This window comes from Oncorhynchus keta, chromosome 17 (assembly GCF_023373465.1).
Source record: "Oncorhynchus keta strain PuntledgeMale-10-30-2019 chromosome 17, Oket_V2, whole genome shotgun sequence".
Taxonomy (NCBI): Eukaryota; Metazoa; Chordata; class Actinopteri; order Salmoniformes; family Salmonidae; genus Oncorhynchus; species Oncorhynchus keta.
In genome coordinates, this window is record NC_068437.1 from 56,142,470 (window position 1) to 56,167,612 (window position 25,143).

Consider the following 25,143-nt stretch of genomic DNA (forward strand, 5'->3'; position numbering starts at 1 on the left):
TCCCTCTCCTCATAGACCACATCACATGTTGTTAATCTGAGTCCCTCTCCCCATAGACCACATCACACTGTTGTTAATCTGAGGGCCTCTCCTCATAGACCACATCACATGTTGTTAATCTGAGTCCCTCTCCTCATAGACCACATCACACTGTTGTTAATCTGAGTCCCTCTCCTCATAGACCACATCACATGTTAATGAGTCCCTCTCCCCATAGACCACATCACATGTTGTTAATCTGAGTCCCTCTCCCCATAGACCACATCACAGTGTTGTTAATCTGAGTCCCTCTCCCCATAGACCACATCACATGTTGTTAATCTGAGTCCCTCTCCCCATAGACCACATCACATGTTAATGAGTCCCTCTCCCCATAGACCACATCACACTGTTGTTAATCTGAGTCCCTCTCCCCATAGACCACATCACATGTTGTTAATCTGAGTCCCTCTCCCCATAGACCACATCACATGTTGTTAATCTGAGTCCCTCTCCCCATAGACCACATCACATGTTGTTAATCTGAGTCCCTCTCCCCATAGACCACATCACATGTTGTTAATCTGAGTCCCTCTCCCCATAGACCACATCACATGTTGTTAATCTGAGTCCCTCTCCTCATAGACCACATCACATGTTGATAATCTGAGTCCCTCTCCCCATAGACCACATCACATGTTAATGAGTCCCTCTCCCCATAGACCACATCACATGTTGTTAATCTGAGTCCCTCTCCTCATAGACCACATCACATGTTAATGAGTCCCTCTCCTCATAGACCACATCACATGTTGTTAATCTGAGTCCCTCTCCCCATAGACCACATCACATGTTGTTAATCTGAGTCCCTCTCCCCATAGACCACATCACATGTTGTTAATCTGAGTCCCTCTCCCCATAGACCACATCACATGTTGATGAGTCCCTCTCCCCATAGACCACATCACATGTTGTTAATCTGAGTCCCTCTCCCCCATAGACCACATCACATGTTGTTAATCTGAGTCCCTCTCCCCCATAGACCACATCACATGTTGTTAATCTGAGTCCCTCTCCTCATAGACCACATCACATGTTGTTAATCTGAGTCCCTCTCCCCATAGACCACATCACATGTTGTTAATCTGAGTCCCTCCCCACATCATAGACCACATCACATGTTGTTAATCTGAGTCCCTCTCCCCATAGACCACATCACATGTTGTTAATCTGAGTCCCTCTCCCCATAGACCACATCACATGTTGTTAATCTGAGTCCCTCTCCCCATAGACCACATCACATGTTGTTAATCTGAGTCCCTCTCCCCATAGACCACATCACATGTTGTTAATCTGAGTCCCTCTCCCCATAGACCACATCACATGTTGTTAATCTGAGTCCCTCTCCCCATAGACCACATCACATGTTGTTAATCTGAGTCCCTCTCCCCATAGACCACATCACATGTTGTTAATCTGAGTCCCTCTCCCCATAGACCACATCACAGTGTTGTTAATCTGAGTCCCTCTCCCCCATAGACCACATCACACTGTTGATGAGTCCCTCTCCCCATAGACCACATCACATGTTGTTAATCTGAGTCCCTCTCCCCATAGACCACATCACATGTTGTTAATCTGAGTCCCTCTCCCCATAGACCATATCACATGTTGTTAATCTGAGTCCCTCTCCTCATAGACCACATCACATGTTGATGAGTCCCTCTCCCCATAGACCACATCACACTGTTGATGAGTCCCTCTCCCCATAGACCACATCACAGTGTTGTTAATCTGAGTCCCTCTCCCCCATAGACCACATCACACTGTTGATGAGTCCCTCTCCCCATAGACCATATCACATGTTGTTAATCTGAGTCCCTCTCCCCATAGACCACATCACATGTTGTTAATCTGAGTCCCTCTCCCCATAGACCACATCACATGTTGTTAATCTGAGTCCCTCTCCCCATAGACCACATCACATGTTGTTAATCTGAGTCCCTCTCCCCATAGACCACATCAATCATCCCTCTCCTCATAGACCACATCACATGTTGTTAATCTGAGTCCCTCTCCCCCATAGACCACATCACATGTTGTTAATCTGAGTCCCTCTCCCCATAGACCATATCACATGTTGTTAATCTGAGTCCCTCTCCCCATAGACCACATCACATGTTGTTAATCTGAGTCCCTCTCCCCATAGACCACATCACATGTTGTTAATCTGAGTCCCTCTCCCCATAGACCACATCACATGTTGTTAATCTGAGTCCCTCTCCCCATAGACCATATCACATGTTGTTAATCTGAGTCCCTCTCCCCATAGACCACATCACATGTTGTTAATCTGAGTCCCTCTCCCCATAGACCATATCACAGTGTTGTTAATCTGTGTCCCTCTCCCCATAGACCACATCACATGTTGTTAATCTGAGTCCCTCTCCCCATAGACCACATCACATGTTGTTAATCTGAGTCCCTCTCCCCATAGACCACATCACATGTTGTTAATCTGAGTCCCTCTCCCCATAGACCACATCACATGTTGTTAATCTGAGTCCCTCTCCCCATAGACCACATCACATGTTGTTAAACTGAGTCCCTCTCCCCATAGACCACATCACAGTGTTGTTAATCTGAGTCCCTCTCCCCATAGACCACATCACATGTTGTTAATCTGAGTCCCTCTCCCCATAGACCACATCACACTGTTGTTATTCTGAGTCCCTCTCCCCATAGACCACATCACATGTTAATCTGAGTCCCTCTCCTCATAGACCACATCACACTGTTGTTAATCTGAGTCCCTCTCCCCATAGACCACATCACACTGTTGTTAATCTGAGTCCCTCTCCCCATAGACCACATCACATGTTGTTAATCTGAGTCCCTCTCCCCATAGACCACATCACAGTGTTGTTAATCTGAGTCCCTCTCCCCATAGACTACATCACACTGTTGTTAATCTGAGTCCCTCTCCCCATAGACCACATCACATGTTAATGAGTCCCTCTCCCCATAGACCATATCACATGTTGTTAATCTGAGTCCCTCTCCCCATAGACCACATCACACTGTTGTTAATCTGAGTCCCTCTCCCCATAGACCATATCACACTGTTGTTAATCTGAGTCCCTCTCCCCATAGACCACATCACATGTTGTTAATCTGAGTCCCTCTCCCCATAGACCACATCACATGTTGTTAATCTGAGTCCCTCTCCCCATAGACCACATCACACTGTTGTTAATCTGAGTCCCTCTCCTCATAGACCATATCACATGTTGTTAATCTGAGTCCCTCTCCTCATAGACCACATCACACTGTTGTTAATCTGAGTCCCTCTCCTCATAGACCACGTCACATGTTGTTATTCTGAGTCCCTCTCCCCATAGACCACATCACATGTTGTTAATCTGAGTCCCTCTCCCCATAGACCACATCACATGTTGTTAATCTGAGTCCCTCTCCCCATAGACCACATCACATGTTGTTAATCTGAGTCCCTCTCCCCATAGACCACATCACATGTTGTTATTCTGAGTCCCTCTCCCCATAGACCACATCACATGTTGTTAATCTGAGTCCCTCTCCCCATAGACCACATCACATGTTGTTAATCTGAGTCCCTCTCCCCATAGACCACATCACATGTTGTTAATCTGAGTCCCTCTCCCCATAGACCACATCACATGTTGTTAATCTGAGTCCCTCTCCCCATAGACCACATCACACTGTTGTTAATCTGAGTCCCTCTCCCCATAGACCACATCACACTGTTGTTAATCTGAGTCCCTCTCCCCATAGACCACATCACACTGTTGTTAATCTGAGTCCCTCTCCCCATAGACCACATCACACTGTTGTTAATCTGAGCCCCTCTCCCCCATAGACTACATCACACTGTTGTTAATCTGAGTCCCTCTCCTCATAGACCTCATCACACTGTTGTTAATCTGAGTCCCTCTCCCCATAGACCACATCACATGTTGTTAATCTGAGTCCCTCTCCCCATAGACCACATCACACTGTTGTTAATCTGAGTCCCTCTCCCCATAGACCACATCACATGTTGTTAATCTGAGTCCCTCTCCCCCATAGACCACATCACATGTTGTTAATCTGAGTCCCTCTCCTCATAGACCACATCACATGTTGTTAATCTGAGTCCCTCTCCCCATAGACCACATCACATGTTGTTAATCTGAGTCCCTCTCCCCATAGACCACATCACACTGTTGTTAATCTGAGTCCCTCTCCCCATAGACCACATCACATGTTGTTAATCTGAGTCCCTCTCCCCACATGTTGTTAATCTGAGTCCCTCTCCCATAGACCACATCACACTGTTGTTAATCTGAGTCCCTCTCCCCATAGACCACATCACATGTTGTTAATCTGAGTCCCTCTCCCCATAGACCACATCACACTGTTGTTAATCTGAGTCCCTCTCCCCATAGACCACATCACATGTTGTTAATCTGAGTCCCTCTCCCCCATAGACCACATCACACTTTTGTTAATCTGAGTCCCTCTCCTCTCTCTCACACTGAGAACACTTCTAGCATTTTCTCTGCAGCCAGCAAAGGCAAGTGTGTGTGGCTCTGTCAGTGTTTGTGTTAGTGACTGTGTGCATATTCATGATGATTGGATTTAAAGGCCCAGTGTATTCAAAATTAGATTTTCATGGATTTTATATATATTTCCACACTCTACGAGGTTGGAATAATTTTCTGAAAATGATGATAATGCCCTTTTAGTGTAAAAGCTGTTTATTATTATTTTTTATCCAGAAATGACAGTTTTGGTGGGGATGGAGTTTTGGCTTTCCACGGTGACATCACCATGCGGTAAATTAGTTAACAGACCAATAAGAAAGAGAGTTCCTAACCTCTCTGCCAATAACAACACATTTTCAGTTTTCCCCTCCTATTTTTGTTTCTTTTGGAACATGTTAATTAACAACAAATCACCATAAAGCCACCTAATTGTTACCCAGAATTTTTTTAAATATTGAGAAAAAAAACAGCTGTAATTGGACCTTTAAGGCCATGATGTCTACGGTACTTACAAACCCACACCTTGAGTTTACCGGATGGAGTTTACCAGATGGAGTTTACCAGATGGAGTTTACCAGATGGAGTTTACTGGGATGGAGTTTACCAGATGGAGTTTACCAGATGGAGTTTACCGGGATGGAGTTTACCAGATGGAGTTTACCAGATGGAGTTTACCGGGATGGAGTTTACCAGATGGAGTTTACCGGGATGGAGTTTATCTGATGGAGTTTACCAGATGGAGTTTACCAGATGGAGTTTACCAGATGGAGTTTACCGGGATGGAGTTTACCAGATGGAGTTTACCAGATGGAGTTTACCAGATGGAGTTTACCGGGATGGAGTTTACCAGATGGAGTTTACCAGATGGAGTTTACCAGATGGAGTTTACCAGATGGAGTTTACCACATGGAGTTTACCACATGGAGGTTACCACATGGAGTTTACCAGATGGAGTTCACCAGATGGAGTTTACCGGATGCTTAATCAATTACACCTCTATTACTAAAATCCTCCCTTAATGCAAATATAACAGATGGAGAATCTAAACTAGCATCATATCTTTAACCCCTGAACCAGCAGTGTGTAATAAAGGTACTGTAGCTGAAATCTTACAGCAGCACATTGGGAGGACTCAATGCAGGTCGGTCTATGGTTGAGTGGTTACGATGACTGGGGGAATCCCCATATCACACTCTGGGTAAGAGAGTAGAAGATCACTGCATCCTGTCCAGGGTTGGGGTCAATTCCAGTTTAATTCAGTCCATTCATGAATTAGTCAACTCAAATTCCAATTCAGGAAAATTGGTTTTTGGAATGTCAGTTTCCCTTCCAGTTGACAGAGTTTAAATGGAATTGGCCCCAATCGTTCCCAAGCCCCACCTCCTGGGCTCCCCAAGCCCCACCTCCTGGGCTCCCCAAGCCCCACCTCCTGGGCTCCCCAAGCCCCATCTCCTGGGCTCCTCAAGCCCCACCTCCTGGGCTCCTCAAGCCCCACCTCCTGGGATCCTCAAACCCCACCTCCTGGGCTCCTCAAGCCCCACCTCCTGGGCTCCTCACACCCCACCTCCTGGGCTCCTCAAGCCCCACCTCCTGGGCTCCTCAAACCCCACCTCCGGGACTCCTCAACCCTCTCCTCAAGCTCTCTCTCTCCCTACCTCTACCTCCTACCTCCTATCCCCCACCTCCCTTCTCCCTACCTCCCTACATCCTACCTCCTCCTACCTTACCTAACACCTCCCTACCTACTACCTCCCAAACCACCAACCTCCCTACATCCTACCTCCTCCTTCCTACTCCCTACCTTCCTACCTCCTTTAACCTATCTCCCAACCTTCTCCTTCCCCACCTTCTAACTCCCTACCTCCTCCTACCTCCCTACCTCCTTTCTCCCTACATCCTACCTCCCTATATCCTCCTACCTCCCTACCTCCCTACCTCCTTTCTCGCTACATCCTACCTCCCTATCTCCTCCTACCTCCCTACCTCCCTAACTCCTACCTTCTCCTATCTCCCACCTTCCCACCTCCTCCTCACCTCCTCCCACTGGTGTATATATCTAATGAGTCTGGACAGCCTCAGGAGCCTCAACAAACTCAAGATCTTCGTAAACCGCACGATCCTCAGCGCCCGGGCCGTCTTGTAGAAGTCTGAGTCGATCCTGGTCTCCACGATGAGGAAGATGTAATCTACTGGTATGGACGAGATGAAGTCCACCATGAACCAGCTCTTCAGATATTTGATCTTGATGGTCTGTGGGTCCAGGATGATCTCTGTGTTGTCCTCCTTGACGATGCCCGTCCGGAAGTTGAGGACGAGGTCGATGAGGAACAAGGTGTCTGAGATGACGTTGAAAACGATCCAGGGGGGAGTGTGCTCGTCCTTGAAGAAGGTGATGCCCACAGGGATGATGATGAGGTTCCCCACCATGAGGAACAGCATTATCAGATCCCAGTAGAACCTAAAGAGAACAGACAGCTTTAACAAAATAACCTAGAGAGAGGAACAGGGAGGAACCAAACAGATCTTAGAACCTAGAGAGAACAGGGAGGAACCAAACAGATCTTAGAACCTAGAGAGAACAGGGAGGAACCAAACAGATCTTAGAACCTAGAAGGAACAGGGAGGAACCAAACAGATCTTAGAACCTAGAGAGAACAGGGAGGAACCAAACAGATCTTAGAACCTAGTAGGAACAGGGAGGAACCAAACAGATCTTAGAACCTAGAGAGAACATGGAGGAACCAAACAGATCTTAGAACCTAGAGAGAACAGGGAGGTACCAAACAGACCTTAGAACCTAGAGAGAACATGGAGGAACCAAACAGATCTTAGAACCTAGTGAGAACAGGGAGGAACCAAACAGATCTTAGAACCTAGAGAGAACAGGGAGGAACCAAACAGATCTTAGAACCTAGGAGGGACAGGGAGGAACCAAACAGATCTTAGAACCTAGGAGGGACAGGGAGGAACCAAACAGATCTTAGAACCTAGAGAGAACAGGGAGGAACCAAACAGATCTTAGAACCTAGAGAGAACGGGGAGGAACCAAACAGATCTTAGAACCTAGAGAGAACAGGGAGGAACCAAACAGATCTTAGAACCTGGTAGGAACAGGGAGGAACCAAACAGATCTTAGAACCTAGAGAGAACAGGGAGGAACCAAACAGATCTTAGAACCTAGAGAGAACAGGGAGGAAGAGAGAGAGATTGAATTGAGAGAGAGAGAGAGAGAGAGAGAGAGAGAGAGAGAGAGAGATTGAATTGAGAGAGAGAGAGATTGAGAGAGAGAGAGAGAGAGAGAGAGAGAGAGAGAGAGAGAGAGAGAGAGAGAGAGAGAGTGAGAGCGAATGAATTGAGAGAGAGAGAGAGATTGAATTGAGAGAGAGAGAGAGAGATTGAATTGAGAGAGAGAGAGAGAGAGAGAGAGACAACAGCACAATTAGACCCAACCAAATCATGAGAAAACAAAAAGATAATTACTTAACACATTGGAAAGAATTAACAAAAAAACAGAGTAAACTAGAATGCTATTTGGCCCTACACAGAGAGTACACAGCAGCAGAATACCTGACCACTGTGACTGACCCAAAATTAAGGAAAGCTTTGACTATGTACAGACTCAGTGAGCATAGCCTTGCTATTGAGAAAGGCCGCCGTAGGCAGACATGGCTCTCAAGAGAAGACAGGCTATGTGCTCACTGCCCACAAAATGAGGTGGAAACTGAGCTGCACTTCCTAACCTCCTGCCCAATGTATGACCATATTAGAGAGACATATTTCCCTCAGATTACACAGATCCACAAAGAATTTGAAAAAAATCAAATTTTGAAAACTCCCATATCTTTTGGGTGAAATTCCACAGTGTGACATCACAGCAGCAAGATTTGTGACCTGTTGCCACGAGAAAAGGGCAACCAGTGAAGAACAAACACCATTGTAAATACAACCCATATTTATGCTTATTCATTTTATCTTGTGTCCTTTAACTATTTGTACATTGTATATATAATATGACATTTGTAATGTCTTTACTGTTTTTAAACTTCTGTATGTGTAATGTTTACTGTTAATTTTTGTTGTTTTTCACTTTATATATTCACTTTGTATGTTGTCTACCTCACTTGCTTTGGCAATGTTAACACGTTTCCCATGCCAATAAAGCCCTTGAATTGAATCGAATTGAATTGAATTGAGAGAGAGAGAGAGAGAGAGAGAGAGAGAGAGAGAGAGAGAGAGAGAGAGAGAGAGAGAGAGAGAGAGAGAGAGAGAGAGAGAGAGAGAGAGAGAGAGAGAGAGAGAGAGAGAGAGAGAGAGAGAGAGAGAGAGAGAGAGAGAGAGAGAGATTGAATTGAGAGAGAGAGAGAGAGAGAGAGAGAGAGAGAGAGAGAGAGAGAGAGAGAGAGAGAGAGAGAGAGAGAGAGAGAGAGATTGAATTGAGAGAGAGAGAGATTGAATTGAGAGAGAGAGAGATTGAATTGAGAGAGAGAGAGAGAGAGAGAGAGAGAGAGAGAGAGAGAGAGAGAGAGAGAGAGAGAGAGAGAGAGAGAGAGAGAGAGAGAGCGATTGAATTGAGAGAGAGAGAGAGATTGAATTGAGAGAGAGCAAGAGAGAGAGATCGAGAGAGAGAGAGAGAGAGAGAGAGAGAGAGAGAGAGAGAGAGAGAGAGAGAGATTGAGAGAGAGATTGAATTGAGAGAGAGAGAGAGAGAGATTGAATTGAGAGAGAGAGAGTGAGAGAGAGAATTTAGAGAGAGAGAGAGAGAGAGAGAGAGAGAGAGAGAGAGAGAGAGAGAGAGAGAGAGAGAGAGAGAGAGAGAAAGAACGAGAGAGATTGAATTGAGAGAAAGAGAGATTGAATTGAGAGAAAGAGAGATTGAATTGAGAGACAGAGAGATTGAATTGAAAGAGAGAGAGAGGTTTATATATTATCTACCTCACTTGCTACCTCACTTACTATATTATCTACCTCACTTGCTTTGGCAATGTTAACACATGTTTCCCATGCCAATAAAGCCCTTGAATTGAATGTAATTGAAAGAGAGAGCGAGAGAGAGCGAGAGAGAGAGAGAGAGAGAGATAGAGAGAGAGAGCGAGAGAGAGAGAGAGAGAGAGAGAGAGAGAGAGAGAGAGAGAGAGAGAGAGAGAGAGAGAGAGAGAGGGAGAGAGATGAGAGAGGCCTTGCCCACCCCTCGTGAGAGAGGGCGATTGAATTGAGAGAGAGAGAGAGAGAGAGAGAGAGAGAGAGAGAGAGAGATTGAGCGAAAGACATATTCAATTGAGAGAGATTGAGAGAAAGAGAGATTCAATTGAGAGAGAGATTGAATTGAGAGACAGAGACAGAGAGACAGAGTATGTATGTGTAATGTTTACTGTTAATTTTTGTTGTTTTTCACTTTATATATTCACTTTGTATGTTGTCTACCTCACTTGCTTTGGCAATGTTAACACATGTTTCCCATGCCAATAAAGCCCTTGAATTGAATTGAATTGAATTGACAGAGAGAGAGAGAGATTGAATTGAGAGACAGAGAGAGATAGAGAGAGAGATTGAATTGAGAGAAAGAGAGATTCAATTGAGAGAGATTGAATTGAGAAACAGAGACAGAGAGACAGAGAGAAATTTAATTGAAAGAGAGAGAGATTGAATTGAGAGAAAGAGAGATTGAATTGAGAGAGAGAGATTGAATTGAGAGAGAGAGATTGAATTGAGAGAAAGAGAAATTGAATTGAGAGAGAGATTGAATTGAGAGAAAGAGAGATTGAATTGAGAGAGAGATTGAATTGAGAGACAGAGACAGAGAGACAGAGAGAGATTGAATTGAATGAGAGAGATTGAATTGAGAGAGAGATTGAATAGAGAGACAGAGAGAGATACAGAGAGAGATTGAATTGAGAGAAAGAGAGATTGAATTGAGAGAGAGAGATATTGAATTGAGAGAAAGAGAGATTGAATTGAGCGAGAGAGATATTGAATTGAGAGAGAGATTGAATAGAGAGACAGAGAGACAGAGATAGAGAGAGAGATTGAATAGAGAGACAGAGAGACAGAGAGAGATATTGAATTGAGAGAGAGATTGAATAGAGAGACAGAGAGAGAGATTGAATAGAGAGACAGAGAGATAGAGAGACAGAGAGAGATTGAATAGAGAGACAGAGATAGAGAGAGAGATTGAATAGAGAGACAGAGAGACAGAGATAGAGAGACAGAGAGACAGAGAGAGATTGAATAGAGAGACAGAGAGACAGAGATAGAGAGAGATTGAATAGAGAGACAGAGAGACAGAGAGAGAGAGAGAGAGACAGAGAGAGAGACAATAGAGAGACAGAGAGACAGAGAGAGAGACAGAGAGACAGAGAGAGAGAGACAGAGAGACAGAGAGAGAGAGATAGAGAGAGATTGAATAGAGAGACAGAGAGACAGAGATAGAGAGATTGAATAGAGAGACAGAGAGACAGAGAGATTGAATAGAGAGACAGAGAGACAGAGATAGAGAGAGAGATTGAATAGAGAGACAGAGAGACAGAGATAGAGAGACAATAGAGAGACAGAGATAGAGAGAGATTGAATAGAGAGACAGAGAGACAGAGAGACAGAGAGACAGAGAGAGATTGAATAGAGAGACAGAGAGACAGAGATAGAGAGAGAGAGAGAGATGAATAGAGAGACAGAGAGACATATAGAGAGAGATAGACAGATTGATATAGAGAGACAGAGATAGACAGAGAGAGATAGAGAGACAGAGAGACAGAGAGACAGAGACAGAGAGACAGAGAGATAGAGAGACAGAGAGATAGAGAGACAGAGAGACAGAGATAGAGAGATAGAGAGAGAGAGAGAGAGATTGAATTGAGAGACAGAGAGACAGAGATAGAGAGAGATTGAATAGAGAGACAGAGAGACAGAGATAGAGAGAGAGATTGAATAGAGAGACAGAGAGACAGAGATAGAGAGAGAGATTGAATAGAGAGACAGAGAGACATAGAGAGACAGAGAGACAGAGATAGAGATATTCTGAACGCTTTTATCCAAAGCGACTTACAGTCATGTGTGCATACATTCTACGTATGGGTGGTCCCGGGAATCGAACCCACTATATTCTGAACCTGACCTATGAGGATGCATGTATTAACCCACGTTCAGCTTCCACCTCCTATAGGTTGTACCCCAGCGTACGAGCAGAATATATCGTCTAAATAGGGTCTACCCTTCAAATGCTGATGATCACTGGTCATGAAAACGTGATTAACGTATGTAATTCATTCATTCATAATAATCGACGTGGCTAAAATAAACTACGTTTTAATAGTGGTGATTGGAAATTCAACACTACTGAAGTGGACAGTGACGGAATCGGAATACCAAACTTCAGCACCACATGTTGGCGGACAGCGACCGTCAGACTCACTGTGTCACACCGTCGCTTTCCATTCCAATGGTGCTGAATCCCCTACAGATAAACACAGCCAGTCTGCAAAGTGGTGCAACTTTGCACATAGCCTTTATGCTAGACTGTTCAGCCATATAAATGTTTTCAAACTCAAACTTTAGAATCGTAAATCATTTGGAGTAAATCTGCAAATAATTTAAATAGAAACATCTTTCTACAGTCACCACCAGTCTAAATCCCCAGTCTCTGATCCTCTTTCTACAGTCACCACCAGTCTAAATCACCAGTCTCTGATCCTCTTTCTACAGTCACCACCAGTCTAAATCCCCAGTCTCCCGTCCTCTTTCTACAGTCACCACCAGTCTAAATCACCAGTCTCTGATCCTCTTTCTACAGTCACCACCAGTCTAAATCCCCAGTCTCTGATCCTCTTTCTACAGTCACCACCAGTCTAAATCACCAGTCTCTGATCATTTTTCTACAGTCAGCACCAGTCTAAATCACCAGTCTCCCGTCCTCTTGCTACAGTCACCACCAGTCTAAATCCCCAGTCTCTGATCCTCTTTCTACAGTCACCACCAGTCTAAATCACCAGTCTCTGATCCTCTTTCTACAGTCACCACCAGTCTAAATCACCAGTCTCTGATCCTCTTTCTACAGTCAGCACCAGTCTAAATCACCAGTCTCTGATCCTCTTTCTACAGTCATCACCAGTCTCTGATCCTCTTTCTACAGTCAGCACCAGTCTCTGATCCTCTTTCTACAGTCAGCACCAGTCTAAATCACCAGTCTCTGATCCTCTTTCTACAGTCATCACCAGTCTCTGATCCTCTTTCTACAGTCAGCACCAGTCTCTGATCCTCTTTCTACAGTCAGCACCAGTCTAAATCACCAGTCTCTGATCCTCTTTCTACAGTCAGCACCAGTCTAAATCACCAGTCTCTGATCCTCTTTCTACAGTCACCACCAGTCTCTGATCGGATGAATGTATTTGTTTTTTGATTCTATAGTAATATATTGACAGTACCACAGACCGTATACAGCTCACTGAGTCTCTCTCTCTCTCTCTCTCTCTGCTCTTTTGCCTGTTGCCTGTTGCCTGTTTCTCCCTCTCTCTCTCTCTCTCTCTCTCTCTCTCTCTCTCTCTCTCTCTCTCTCTCTCTCTGTGTCCCTAACAGTCAGCACCAGTCTAAATCACCAGTCTCCCGTCCTCTTGCTACAGTCACCACCAGTCTAAATCACCAGTCTCTGATCCTCTTTCTACAGTCACCACCAGTCTAAATCCCCAGTCTCTGATCCTCTTTCTACAGTCACCACCAGTCTAAATCACCAGTCTCTGATCCTCTTTCTACAGTCACCACCAGTCTAAATCCCCAGTCTCCCGTCCTCTTTCTACAGTCACCACCAGTCTAAATCACCAGTCTCTGATCCTCTTTCTACAGTCACCACCAGTCTAAATCCCCAGTCTCTGATCCTCTTTCTACAGTCACCACCAGTCTAAATCACCAGTCTCTGATCATTTTTCTACAGTCAGCACCAGTCTAAATCACCAGTCTCCCGTCCTCTTGCTACAGTCACCACCAGTCTAAATCACCAGTCTCTGATCCTCTTTCTACAGTCACCACCAGTCTAAATCCCCAGTCTCTGATCCTCTTTCTACAGTCACCACCAGTCTAAATCACCAGTCTCTGATCCTCTTTCTACAGTCAGCACCAGTCTAAATCACCAGTCTCTGATCCTCTTTCTACAGTCAGCACCAGTCTAAATCACCAGTCTCTGATCCTCTTTCTACAGTCAGCACCAGTCTAAATCACCAGTCTCTGATCCTCTTTCTACAGTCACCACCAGTCTAAATCACCAGTCTCTGATCCTCTTTCTACAGTCACCACCAGTCTAAATCACCAGTCTCCCGTCCTCTTGCTACAGTCACCACCAGTCTAAATCACCAGTCTCTGATCCTCTTTCTACAGTCACCACCAGTCTAAATCACCAGTCTCTGATCCTCTTTCTACAGTCACCACCAGTCTAAATCCCCAGTCTCTGATCCTCTTTCTACAGTCACCACCAGTCTAAATCACCAGTCTCTGATCCTCTTTCTACAGTCAGCACCAGTCTAAATCACCAGTCTCTGATCCTCTTTCTACAGTCATCACCAGTCTCTGATCCTCTTTCTACAGTCAGCACCAGTCTAAATCACCAGTCTCTGATCCTCTTTCTACAGTCACCACCAGTCTCTGATCGGATGAATGTATTTGTTTTTTGATTCTATAGTAATATATTGACAGTACCACAGACCGTATACAGCTCACTGAGTCTCTCTCTGCTCTTTTGCCTGTTGCCTGTTGCCTGTCTCCCTCAGTCTAAATTCAATTCAGTCAATTCAAGGGCTTTATTGGCATGGGAAACATGTCATTGCCAAAGCAAGTCTAAATCACAACATACAAAGTGAATATATAAAGTGAAAAACAACAAAAATTAACAGTAAAATCACACATACAACAGTTTCAAAACAGTCAAAGACATTACAAATGTCATAAATCATAGTCTCTGATATATATATATATATATATATATATATATATATATATATATATACATATATATATATATCTATATCTTTATATATACACAATGTACAAAAATTAAAGGACACAAGATAAAATAAATAAGCATAAATATGGGTTTTATTTACAATGGTGTTTGTTCTTCACTGTCACCCTTTTCTCAGTCAAAGGTCACAAATCTTGCTGCTGTGATGGCACACTGTGGAATTTCACCCAGTAGGTATGGGAGTTTTTCAAAAGGGGATATGTTTTCGATTCTTTGTGGATTTGTGTACCTGGAAATATGTCTCAGCTAATATGGTCTCTCTCTCTCTCTCTTTTGCCTGTTGCCTGTCCTCTCTCTCTCTCTGTGTCCCTAACTCTCTCTCTCTCTCTCTCTCTCTCTCTGTCTCCCTATCCACCCCACCCCCACCCCTCTCTCTCTCTCTGTGTGTCCCTATCCACCCCACCCCCACCTCTCTCTCTCTCTCTCTCTCTCTCTCTCTCTCTCTCTCTCTCTCTCTCTGTCCCTAACCCCCTCCCCCTCTCTATCTCTGTCCCTAACCTGCCCTGCCCCCTCTCTCTGTCCCTAACCCCCTCCCCTCTATCTCTGTCCCTAAACCCCCTCTCTTTCTGTTCCTAACCCCCTCTCTCGCTCTCTCTCTCTCTCTGTCCCTCCCCCTCCCCCCTCTCTGTCCCTAACCCCCTCCCCACCTCTATCTCTGTCCCTAAACCCCCCTCTCTTTCTTTCTCTCTATCTCTCTCTGCCCTCTCTCTCTCTCTCTCTGCAGTGCTGTGACACACTGATCCTAATTGCTCTTCCCTCCTCTGGTGGATAAATCCCTGCGTTATCTCTTGGGAATCCATGTCCTCTCCAGGAGCCTGCCCTCACCAGCCAGATGTTTGAGCAATTAGCATTAAAGGGAAAATCTGGGATTTGAAAAACAACAGAGGGGTCAACCCAACCCCGGCATTTGCCAACTGTAAAGTTTTGTAGAGGAGGAATAATGGTCTGGGGTTGTTTTTCATAGTTCATTCTAGGCCCCTTTTTTAATTTTATCTTTATTTAACCAGGCAAGTCAGTTAAGAACAAATTCTTATTTTCATTGACGTCTAGGAACAGTGGTTTAACTGCCTGTTCAGGGGCAGAACGACAGATTTGTACCTTGTCAGCCCGGGGGTTTGAACTCACAACCTTCCGGTTACTAGTCCAACGCTCTAACCACTAGGCTACGCTGCCGCCCCTTACAGATAGTTTGGGTGAATGGAAATACAATGCTATATAATGCTACAGCATTAATGACATTCTAGATGATTCCTTGCTTCCAACTTTGTGGCAACTTTGGGGAAGGTCCTTTCCTGTTTCGGCATGACAATGCCCTGGTGCACGAAGCGAAGTCCATACCGAAATGGTCTGTTGAGATCGGTGTGGAAGAACTGGCCTGCACAGAGCCCTGACCTCAACCCCATCGAACACCTTTGGAATGAATAGCCAGGCCTAATCGACCAAAATCACTGCCCGACCTCACTAATGCTCGTGGCTAAATGGAAGCAAGTCCCTGCAGCAATGTTCCAACATCCAGTGGAAAGCCTTCCCAGAATAATGGAGGCTGTTATAGCATCAATGTTCCAACATCCAGTGGAAAGCCTTCCCAGAAGAATTGAGGCTGTTATAGCATCAATGTTCCAACATCCAGTGGAAAGCATTCCCAGAAGAGTGGAGGCTGTTATAGCAGCAATGTTCCAACATCTAGTGGAAAGCCTTCCCAGAAGAGTGGAGGCTGTTATAGCAGCAATGTTCCAACATCCAGTGGAAAGCCTTCCCAGAAGAGTGGAGGCTGTTATAGTGGCAAATGGAATGAGAAGTTCGACGAGCAGGTGTCCACATACTTTTGGTCATGTAGTCTATGTTGAATGCACCGAGCTGTATGTTTAAACTACTAGCACACAGCTAAGACACCCATGCACACCCCACAAGACATGTCACCAGAGGTCTCTTCACAGTCCCCAAGTCTAGAACAGACTACGGGAGGCGCCCAGTACTACATAGAGAGATGACTACATGGAACGATTTCATATCAAGTAACTCATGCAAGCAGTAGAATCAGATTTAAAAATGTACACTTTATGGAACAATGCAGACTGTGAAGAGACATACACACACACACACACACACACACACACACACGCACACGCACACACACACACGCACGCACACACACGCACACACACACACACACGCACGCACACACACACACACGCACGCACGCACACACACACACACGCACACACACTCAGGTACATTGTAATATTGTTGTATGGTGTTACTCAGTGGTGGAAAAAGTCCCCAATTGTCATACTTGAGTAAAAGTAAAGATACCTTAATAGAAAATGACTTATTAAGTAAAAGTGAAAGTCACCCAGTAAAATACTACTTGAGTAAAAGTCTAAAAGTATTTGGTTTTAAATATACTTAATTATCACAAGTAAATGTAACTGCAAAATAATAATATATAATATATGCCATTTAGCTGACGCTTTTATCCAAAGCGACTTACAGTCATGTGTGCATACATTCTACGTATGGGTGGTCCCGGGAATCGAACCCACTACCCTGGCGTTACAAGCGCCATGCTCTACCAACTGAGCCACAGAAGGACCACAAAAAAAAGATATAATTTTACAAAAGTAAAAATATAAATCATTTCAAACTGTCTAAAAACCAGACGGGATTATTTTTCTAGTTTAAAAAAAAATGTATTTACTGACCCCAACACTCAGACATCATTTATAAAGGAAGCATGTGTTTAGCCACCCCAACACTCAGACATCATTTATAAAGGAAGCATGTGTTTAGTGAGTCTGCCAGATCAGGCAGTCAGTGTGTGTGAATTAGACCATTTTCCTGTTCCTGCTAAGCATTCAAAATGGAACAAGTACTTTTGTGTGTCAGGGGAAAATGTATGGAGTAAAAAGTACGATATGTTCTTTAGGAATATAGTGAAGTAAAAGTAGTAAAAAATATAAATAGTAAAGTACAGAACCTGAAAAAATACTATTTTAACTAAAGTACTTTACACCATAGGTGGTACTATAAATGTTGTGTTGTAGATATGTACTAATGTTATAATGTTATATAATGATTATAATAATAATAATTATATAATGTTTTATATTTTGTTTTATATCTGATGTAACTGCCTCAATATGTTTGGACCCCAGGAAGAGTAGCTGCTGCCTTGGCAGGAACTAATGGGGATCCATAATAAACCCCAGGAAGAGTAGCTGCTGCCTTGGCAGGAACTAATGGGGATCCATAATAAACCCCAAGAAGAGTAACTGCTGCCTTGGCAGGAACTAATGGGGATCCATAATAAACCCCAGGAAGAGTAGATGCTTCCTTGACAGGAACTAATGGGGATCCATAATAACCCCCAGGAAGAGTAGATGCTGCCTTGGTATGAACTAATGGGGATCTATAATAAACCCCAGGAAGAGTAGCTGCTGTCTTGGCAGGAACTAATGGGGATCCATAATAAACCCCAGGAAGAGTAGCTGCTGCCTTGGTATGAACTAATGGGGATCTATAATAAACACCAGGAAGAGTAGCTGCTGTCTTGGCAGGAACTAACATGGATCCATAATAAACCCCAGGAAGAGTAGCTGCTGTCTTGGCAGGAACTAATTGGGAATCCATAATAAACCCCAGGAAGAGTAGCTGCTGCCTTGGCAGGAACTAATGAGGGATCCATAATAAACCCCAGGAAGAGTAGCTGCTGTCTTGGCAGGAACTAATGGGGATCAATAATAAACCCCAGGAAGAGTAGCTGCTGCCTTGGCAGGAACTAATGGGGATCCATAATAAACCCCAGGAAGAGTAGCTGCTGCCTTGGCAGGAACTAATGGGGATCCATAATAAACCCCAGGAAGAGTAGCTGCTGCCTTGGCAGGAACTAATGGGGATCCATAATAAACCCCAGGAAGAGTAGCTGCTGGCTTGGCAGGAACTAATGGGGATCCATAATAAACCCCTGGAAGAGTAGATGCTGCCTTGGCAGGAACTAATGGGGATCCATAATAAACCCCAAGAAGAGTAACTGCTGCCTTGGCAGGAACTAATGGGGATCCATAATAAACCCCAGGAAGAGTAGCTGCTGTCTTGGCAGGAACTAATGGGGATCCCTAATAAACCCCAGGAAGAATAGCTGCTGCCTTGGCAGGAACTGATGGGGATCCATAATAAACCCCAGGAAGAGTAGCTGCTATCTTGGCAGGAACTAATGGGGATCCATAATAAACCCCAGGAAGAGTAGATGCTGCCTTGGCAGGAACTAATGGGGATCCATAATAAACCCCAGGAAGAGTAGATGCTGCCTTGGCAACATGGGTATCCATAATAAACCCCAGGAATAGTAGCTGCTGCCTTGGCAACATGGGGATCCATAACAAACCCCAGGAAGAGTAGCTGCTGCCTTGGCAGGAACTAATGGGGATCCATAATAAACTCCAGGAAGAGTAGCTGCTGCCTTGGCAACATGGGGATCCATAACAAACCCCAGGAAGAGTAGCTGCTGCCTTGGCAGGAACTAATGGGGATCCATAATAAACCCCAGGAAGAGTAGCTGCTGCCTTGGCAACATGGGGATCCATAACAAACCCCAGGAAGAGTAGCTGCTGCCTTGGCAGGAACTAATGGGGATCCATAATAAACCCCAGGAACAGTAGCTGCTGCCTTGGCAACATGGGGATCCATAACAAACCCCAGGAAGAGTAGCTGCTGCCTTGGCAGGAACTAATGGGGATCCATAATAAACTCCAGGAAGAGTAGCTGCTGCCTTGGCAGGAACTAATGGGGATCCATAATAAACCCGAGGAAGAGTAGCTGCTGCCTTGGCAGGAACTAATGGGGATCCATAATAAACCCCAGGAACAGTAGCTGCTGCCTTGGCAACATGGGGATCCATAACAAACCCCAGGAAGAGTAGCTGCTGCCTTGGCAGGAACTAATGGGGATCCATAATAAACTCCAGGAAGAGTAGCTGCTGCCTTGGCAGGAACTAATGGGGATCCATAATAAACCCGAGGAAGAGTAGCTGCTGCCTTGGCAGGAACTAATGGGGATCCATAATAAACCCCAGGAACAGTAGCTGCTGCCTTGGCAGGAACAAGTGGGGATCCATAATAAACCCCATTAGTTCCTGCCAAGGCAGCATCCATAATAAACCCCAGGAACAGTAGCTGCTGCCTTGGCAGGAACAAATGGGGATCCATAATAAACCCCAGGAACAGTAGCTGCTGCCTTGGCAGGAACTAATGGGGATCCATAATAAACCCCAGGAACAGTAGCTGCTGCCTTGGCAGGAACAAATGGGGATCCATAATAAACCCCAGGAAGAGTAGCTGCTGCCTTGACAGGAACTAATGGGGATCCATAATAAACTAATCAGAGACGTAGTGACAGAGAGTAGGCCTAATCAGATACGTAGTGACATAGAGTAGGCCTAATCAGATACGTAGTGACATAGAGTAGGCCTAATCATCGGATGGGGCCTCAATGTCTCCTGACCCCTCCTGTCTCAGCCTCCAGTATTCATGCTGCAGTAGTTTATGTGTCGAGGGGCTAGGGTCAGTCTGTTATATCTGGAGTACTTATCCTGTCTTATTCAGTGTCCTGTGTGAATTTAAGTATGCTCTCTCTAATTCTCTCATTCTCTCTCTCTCTCAGAGGACCTGAGCCCTCGGACCATGCCTCAGGACTACCTGGCATGATGACTCCTTGCTGTCCCCAGTCCACCTGGCTGTGCTGCTGCTCCAGTTTCAACTGTTCTGCCTGCAGCTATGGAACCCTGACCTGTTCACTGTGATTGCTATTATTTTACCATGCTGGTAATTTATGAACATTTGAACATCTTGGTCATGTTCTGTTATAATCTCTACCCGGCACAGCCAGAAGAGGACTGGCCACCCCCTCATAACCTGGTTCCTCTCTAGGTTTCTTCCCAGGTTTTTGGCCTTTCTAGGGAGTTTTTCCTAGACACCATGCTTCTACACCTGCATTGCTTGCTGTTTGGGGTTTTAGGCTGGGTTTCTGTACAGCACTTTGTGACATAAGTGTAACGGATGTGAAACGGCTAGCTTAGTTAGCGGTGCGCGCTAAATAGCGTTTCAATCGGTTACGTCACTTGCTCTGAGACCTTGAAGTAGTAGTTCCCCTTGCTCTGCAAGGGCCGCGGCTTTTGTGGAGCGATGGGTAACGATGCTTCGAGGGTGACTGTTGTCGATGTGTGCAGAGGGTCCCTGGTTCGCGCCCGGGTATGGGCGAGGGGACGGACGTAAAGTTATTCTGTTACATAAGCAACATCTTTTTTAATACGACACAAATTAGTAACCTAGTAAAAACGACCTTGTCTTGAATGCAACAGTGGAGACAGAAATTGTACAATATGATGTCCATCTAGCCTGGGTGAGGAAATGATCCCCCCCCCAAGATAAAACATATTCCAGAGGTACTGATCCAATGATAAGGACAGTGGATATGGGTGTACTGACCGGGGCTATGGCCAATGGTACAAACATACGGTTACTGTTCCTTTCACTTGGTAGGTGAGAAATGTGAGAACCGATTAGAGTAATACACACACACACACACACACACACAGAAGTCAGCTCAGACTGATCCAGCTCAGACAGGCCCAGCTCAGACAGGCCCAGCTCAGACAGGCCCAGCTCAGAGAGGCCCAGCTCAGAGAGGCCCAGCTCAGACAGGCCCAGCTCAGACAGGCCCAGCTCAGACAGGCCCAGCTCAGACTGATCCAGCTCAGACAGGCCCAGCTCAGACAGGCCCAGCTCAGACAGGCCCAGCTCAGACAGGCCCAGCTCAGAGAGGCCCAGCTCAGAGAGGCCCAGCTCAGACAGGCCCAGCTCAGACTGGCCCAGCTCAGACAGGCCCAGCTCAGACTGATCCAGCTCAGACAGGCCCAGCTCAGACAGGCCCAGCTCAGACAGGCCCAGCTCATGAGCTCTATCAGCTGCAGATTTTTAATTTAGAAAATATACGTGTTTATGTAACGAATGTTAGTGCAACGAACCGAATCGCACCGATTCGTTTCAAATTAAAATGTATCGTTGATGTATGATACGGGGAGCCCATGTATCTAGATACATATTGAATCATCTTAAAAGGAAAAGATACACATCTCCAGTGACATTAAGACCTCTTAGGGCTAGGGGGCAGTGTTCAGAAGTTCGGATGAATGATGTGCCCAAAGTAAATGGCCTGTTACTCAGGCCCAGAAGCTAGGATATGCATATCATTGGTAGCATTGGATAGAAAACACTCTGAAGTTTTTACAACTGTTAAAATAATGTCTGTGAGTATAACAGAGCTGATATGGCAGGCGAAAACCAGAGGAACATCGGAAAATGTTTTTTTTGTGGTCACAGTCCATTTCAATGCTTGTCCATGGGATATTCAGAGGAATTCCTCCCAGATTGCAGATCCTATGGCTTCCACTAGATATCAAGAGTCTTTAGAAAATGGTTTCAGGCTTGTTTTTTGAAAAATTACCGAGTATTTGTAGTTTTTCCAAGATGTCTCTCATTAGAAAAGTAGTCTTGTTGGCGCGTGAATGAGGTGCGCTCTCTTCGATATTTATCTTCCCTGTTGAACATACTATTCTCCATCTTAAATTGTATCGTTTATTTCGATATTAGAGTACCTGACGATTCATTAGAAACATCGTTTGACTTGTTTGGACAAACTTTAATGGTAACTTTTAGGATTCGTTTGTATGCATGTTGAAAGAGTGGATTACTGAATCAAGCGCGCCAACTAAACAGACATTGTTGGGATATAAAGAAGGACTTTATTGAACAAAACAACCATTTGTGGTGTAGCTGGGACCTTTGGGATTGCAAACAGAGGAAGATCTTCAAAGGTAAGTGATTTACTGTATCGCTATTTGGGATTTTGTGACACCTGTGCTGGGTTGGAAAAGTATTTTGGTGTGGGGCACTGTCCTTAGATAATCGCATGGTATGCTTTCGCCGTAAAGCCTTTTTGAAATATGACAATGCGGTTGGATTAACAAGAAGTTAAGCTTTTAAACGATGTAAGACACTCGTATTTGCATGAATGTTTAGTATTACGATTTTGTCATTTGAATTTGGCATCGCTCCAGCTTCACCGGATGTTGTCGATTTTGATCCCTGGAACGGGATCCGTGCGCTTCCCTAGTAACATTAAGACAGTTCCCTAGTAACATTAAGACAGTTCCCTAGTAACATTAAAACAGTTTCCTAGTAACATTAAGACAGTTCCCTAGTAACATTAAGACAGTTCCCTAGTAACATTAAGACAGTTGCCTAGTAACATTAAGACAGTTCCCTAGTAACATTAAGACAGTTCCCAAAATCAGTATTTCAAAACGTTTTTTTAGATTATCGTCACAGTATAGTTACAGAAACAACTTATGCTCATATACATGTAACTTCATCACCACTGTTACTAACTACTCTTCCACCTTAGAAAACACTGGTAACCTCCCTCTGTCCTCCCCTCCTCCTCTCTCCCCCCACCTACCTCTGTCCTCCCCTACTCCTCTCTCCTCCCACCTTCCTCTGTCCTCCCCTCCTCCACTCTCTCCCCCCACCTTCCTCTGTCCTCCCCTCCTCCTCTCTCCTCCCACCTTACTCTGTCCTCCCCTCCTCCTCTCTCCCCCACCTTCCTCTGTCCTCTCCTCCTCCTCTCTCCCCCACCTTCCTCTGTCCTCCCCTCCTCCTCTCTCCTCCCACCTTCCTCTGTCCTCCCCCCACCTTCCTCTGTCCTCCCCTCCTCTCTCTCCCCCTACCTTGTCCTCCCCTACTCCTCTCTCCTCCCACCTTCCTCTGTCCTCCCCTCCTCCTCTGTCCTCCCCTCCCCCACCTTCCTCTGTCCTCCCCTCCTCCTCTCTCCCCACCTTCCTCTGTCCTCCCTTCCTCCTCTCTCCCCCACCTTCCTCTGTCCTCCCCTCCTCCTCTCTCCCCCACCTTCCTCTGTCCTCCCCTGCTCCTCTCTCCCCCACCTTCCTCTCCTCCCCTCCTCCTCTCTCCCCTCACCTTCCTCTGTCCTCCCCTCCTCCTCTCTCCTCCCACCTTCCTCTGTCCTCCCCTCCTCCTCTCTCCCCCACCTTCCTCTGTCCTCCCCTGCCCTCTCCCCCCACCTTCCTCTGTCCTCCCCTCCTCCTCTCTCCCCCCCTTCCTCTGTCCTCCCCTGCTCCTCTCTCCCCCACCTTCCTCTGTCCTCCCCTCCTCCTCTCTCCTCCCACCTTCCTCTGTCCTCCCCTCCTCCTCTCTCCCCCACCTTCCTCTGTCCTCCCCTCCTCCTCTCTCCCCCACCTTCCTCTGTCCTCCCCTCCTCTTCTCTCCCCCACCTTCCTCTGTCCTCCCCTCCTCCTCTCTCCCCCACCTTCCTCTGTCCTCCCCTCCTCCTCTCTCCCCCACCTTCCTCTGTCCTCCCCTCCTCCTCTCTCCCCCCACCTTCCTCTGTCCTCCCCTCCTCCTCTCTCCCCACCTTCCTCTGTCCTCCCCTCCTCCTCTCTCCTCCCACCTTCCCCTCTCCTCCCCTACTCCTCTCTCCCCCACCTTCCTCTGTCCTCCCCTCCTCCTCTCTCCTCCCACCTTCCTCTGTCCTCCCCTCCTCCTACCTCCCCCTCCTCTCTCCCCCTACCTCCCCCTCCTCATCTTTCCCCTTCCTCCTGCTGTCCCCTTCTTCTCTCTCCCCCTACCTTCCCCTGTCCTACCCCCATCCCTTCCTCCTCCCCCCTACCTTCCCCTGTCCTCCCCATCCCCTCCTCATCTCTCCCCCCACCTTCCTCTGTCCTCCCCTCCTCTCTCCCCCTACCTCCCCCCTCCTCATCTCTTCCCTACCTTACCCTGTCCTCCCCTCCTCTTCTGTCCCCCTACCTTCCCCTGTCCTCCCCCATCCCCTCCTCCTCTTTCACCTTCCTTCCCCTGTCCTCCCCACCTTCTCTCTCCCCCTACCTTCCCCTGTCCTCACTCCTCTTCCCCCCCCCACCCCACCCCACCCCACACACACACCCTCCCATTAACCTAATTGTGAGGTCATAATCCTGCCTGATGTGTGCTCCTAATATCTTGAATGGTCATGTTACCCTATTTTAATTACCCCATTTCAAAAAGCCCCGACCTCGCTCATAGCGGTCTGGCCTGCTGCACTCTCTCTCTCTCTCTGTAATCCCATGGCCTCACTAAATGTAATTCAGATGAGTGTGTGTGTGTGTGGGGGGGGGGGGACACTGTAACACATCAGGATCGGAGGATAAGTCCCAAACATGCCAGGACGGTGGGCATGTCCTGTTGATGACAGCAGAGAGAGAACTCAAGGTTAAAATGATACGAAAAAAAAAGTATATTTTTATTTTTTATGTGTGTGGTGATGAACAGATGGCATGATCAAATCAAATCAAATCAAATTGATTTATATAGCCCTTCGTACATCAGCTGATATCTCAAAGTGCTGTACAGAAACCCAGCCTAAAACCCCAAACAGCAAGCAGTGCAGGTGTAGAAGCACGGTGGCTAGGAAAAACAATCAAATCAATGCCCTTGTTTGTGTTGGTGGTATGAAATAAATAGTTGTGGGACAGGATCTCTCTCTCTGAGCACACAT

At 45.9% G+C, this 25,143-nt stretch overlaps 1 protein-coding gene across 1 annotated transcript in view; it reads right to left on the reverse strand.

Annotated features, from left to right (window-relative positions):
• The window catches only part of LOC118373858 (potassium/sodium hyperpolarization-activated cyclic nucleotide-gated channel 3-like), a 52,684-nt gene that overhangs the window by 26,320 nt on the left and 1,221 nt on the right, over window positions 1–25,143 (reverse strand). The window contains exon 2 of the mRNA XM_052467032.1: window positions 6,579–7,002. Coding sequence (XP_052322992.1) covers window positions 6,579–7,002 — 424 coding nt within the window. The remainder of the gene's footprint in view (window positions 1–6,578; window positions 7,003–25,143) is intronic.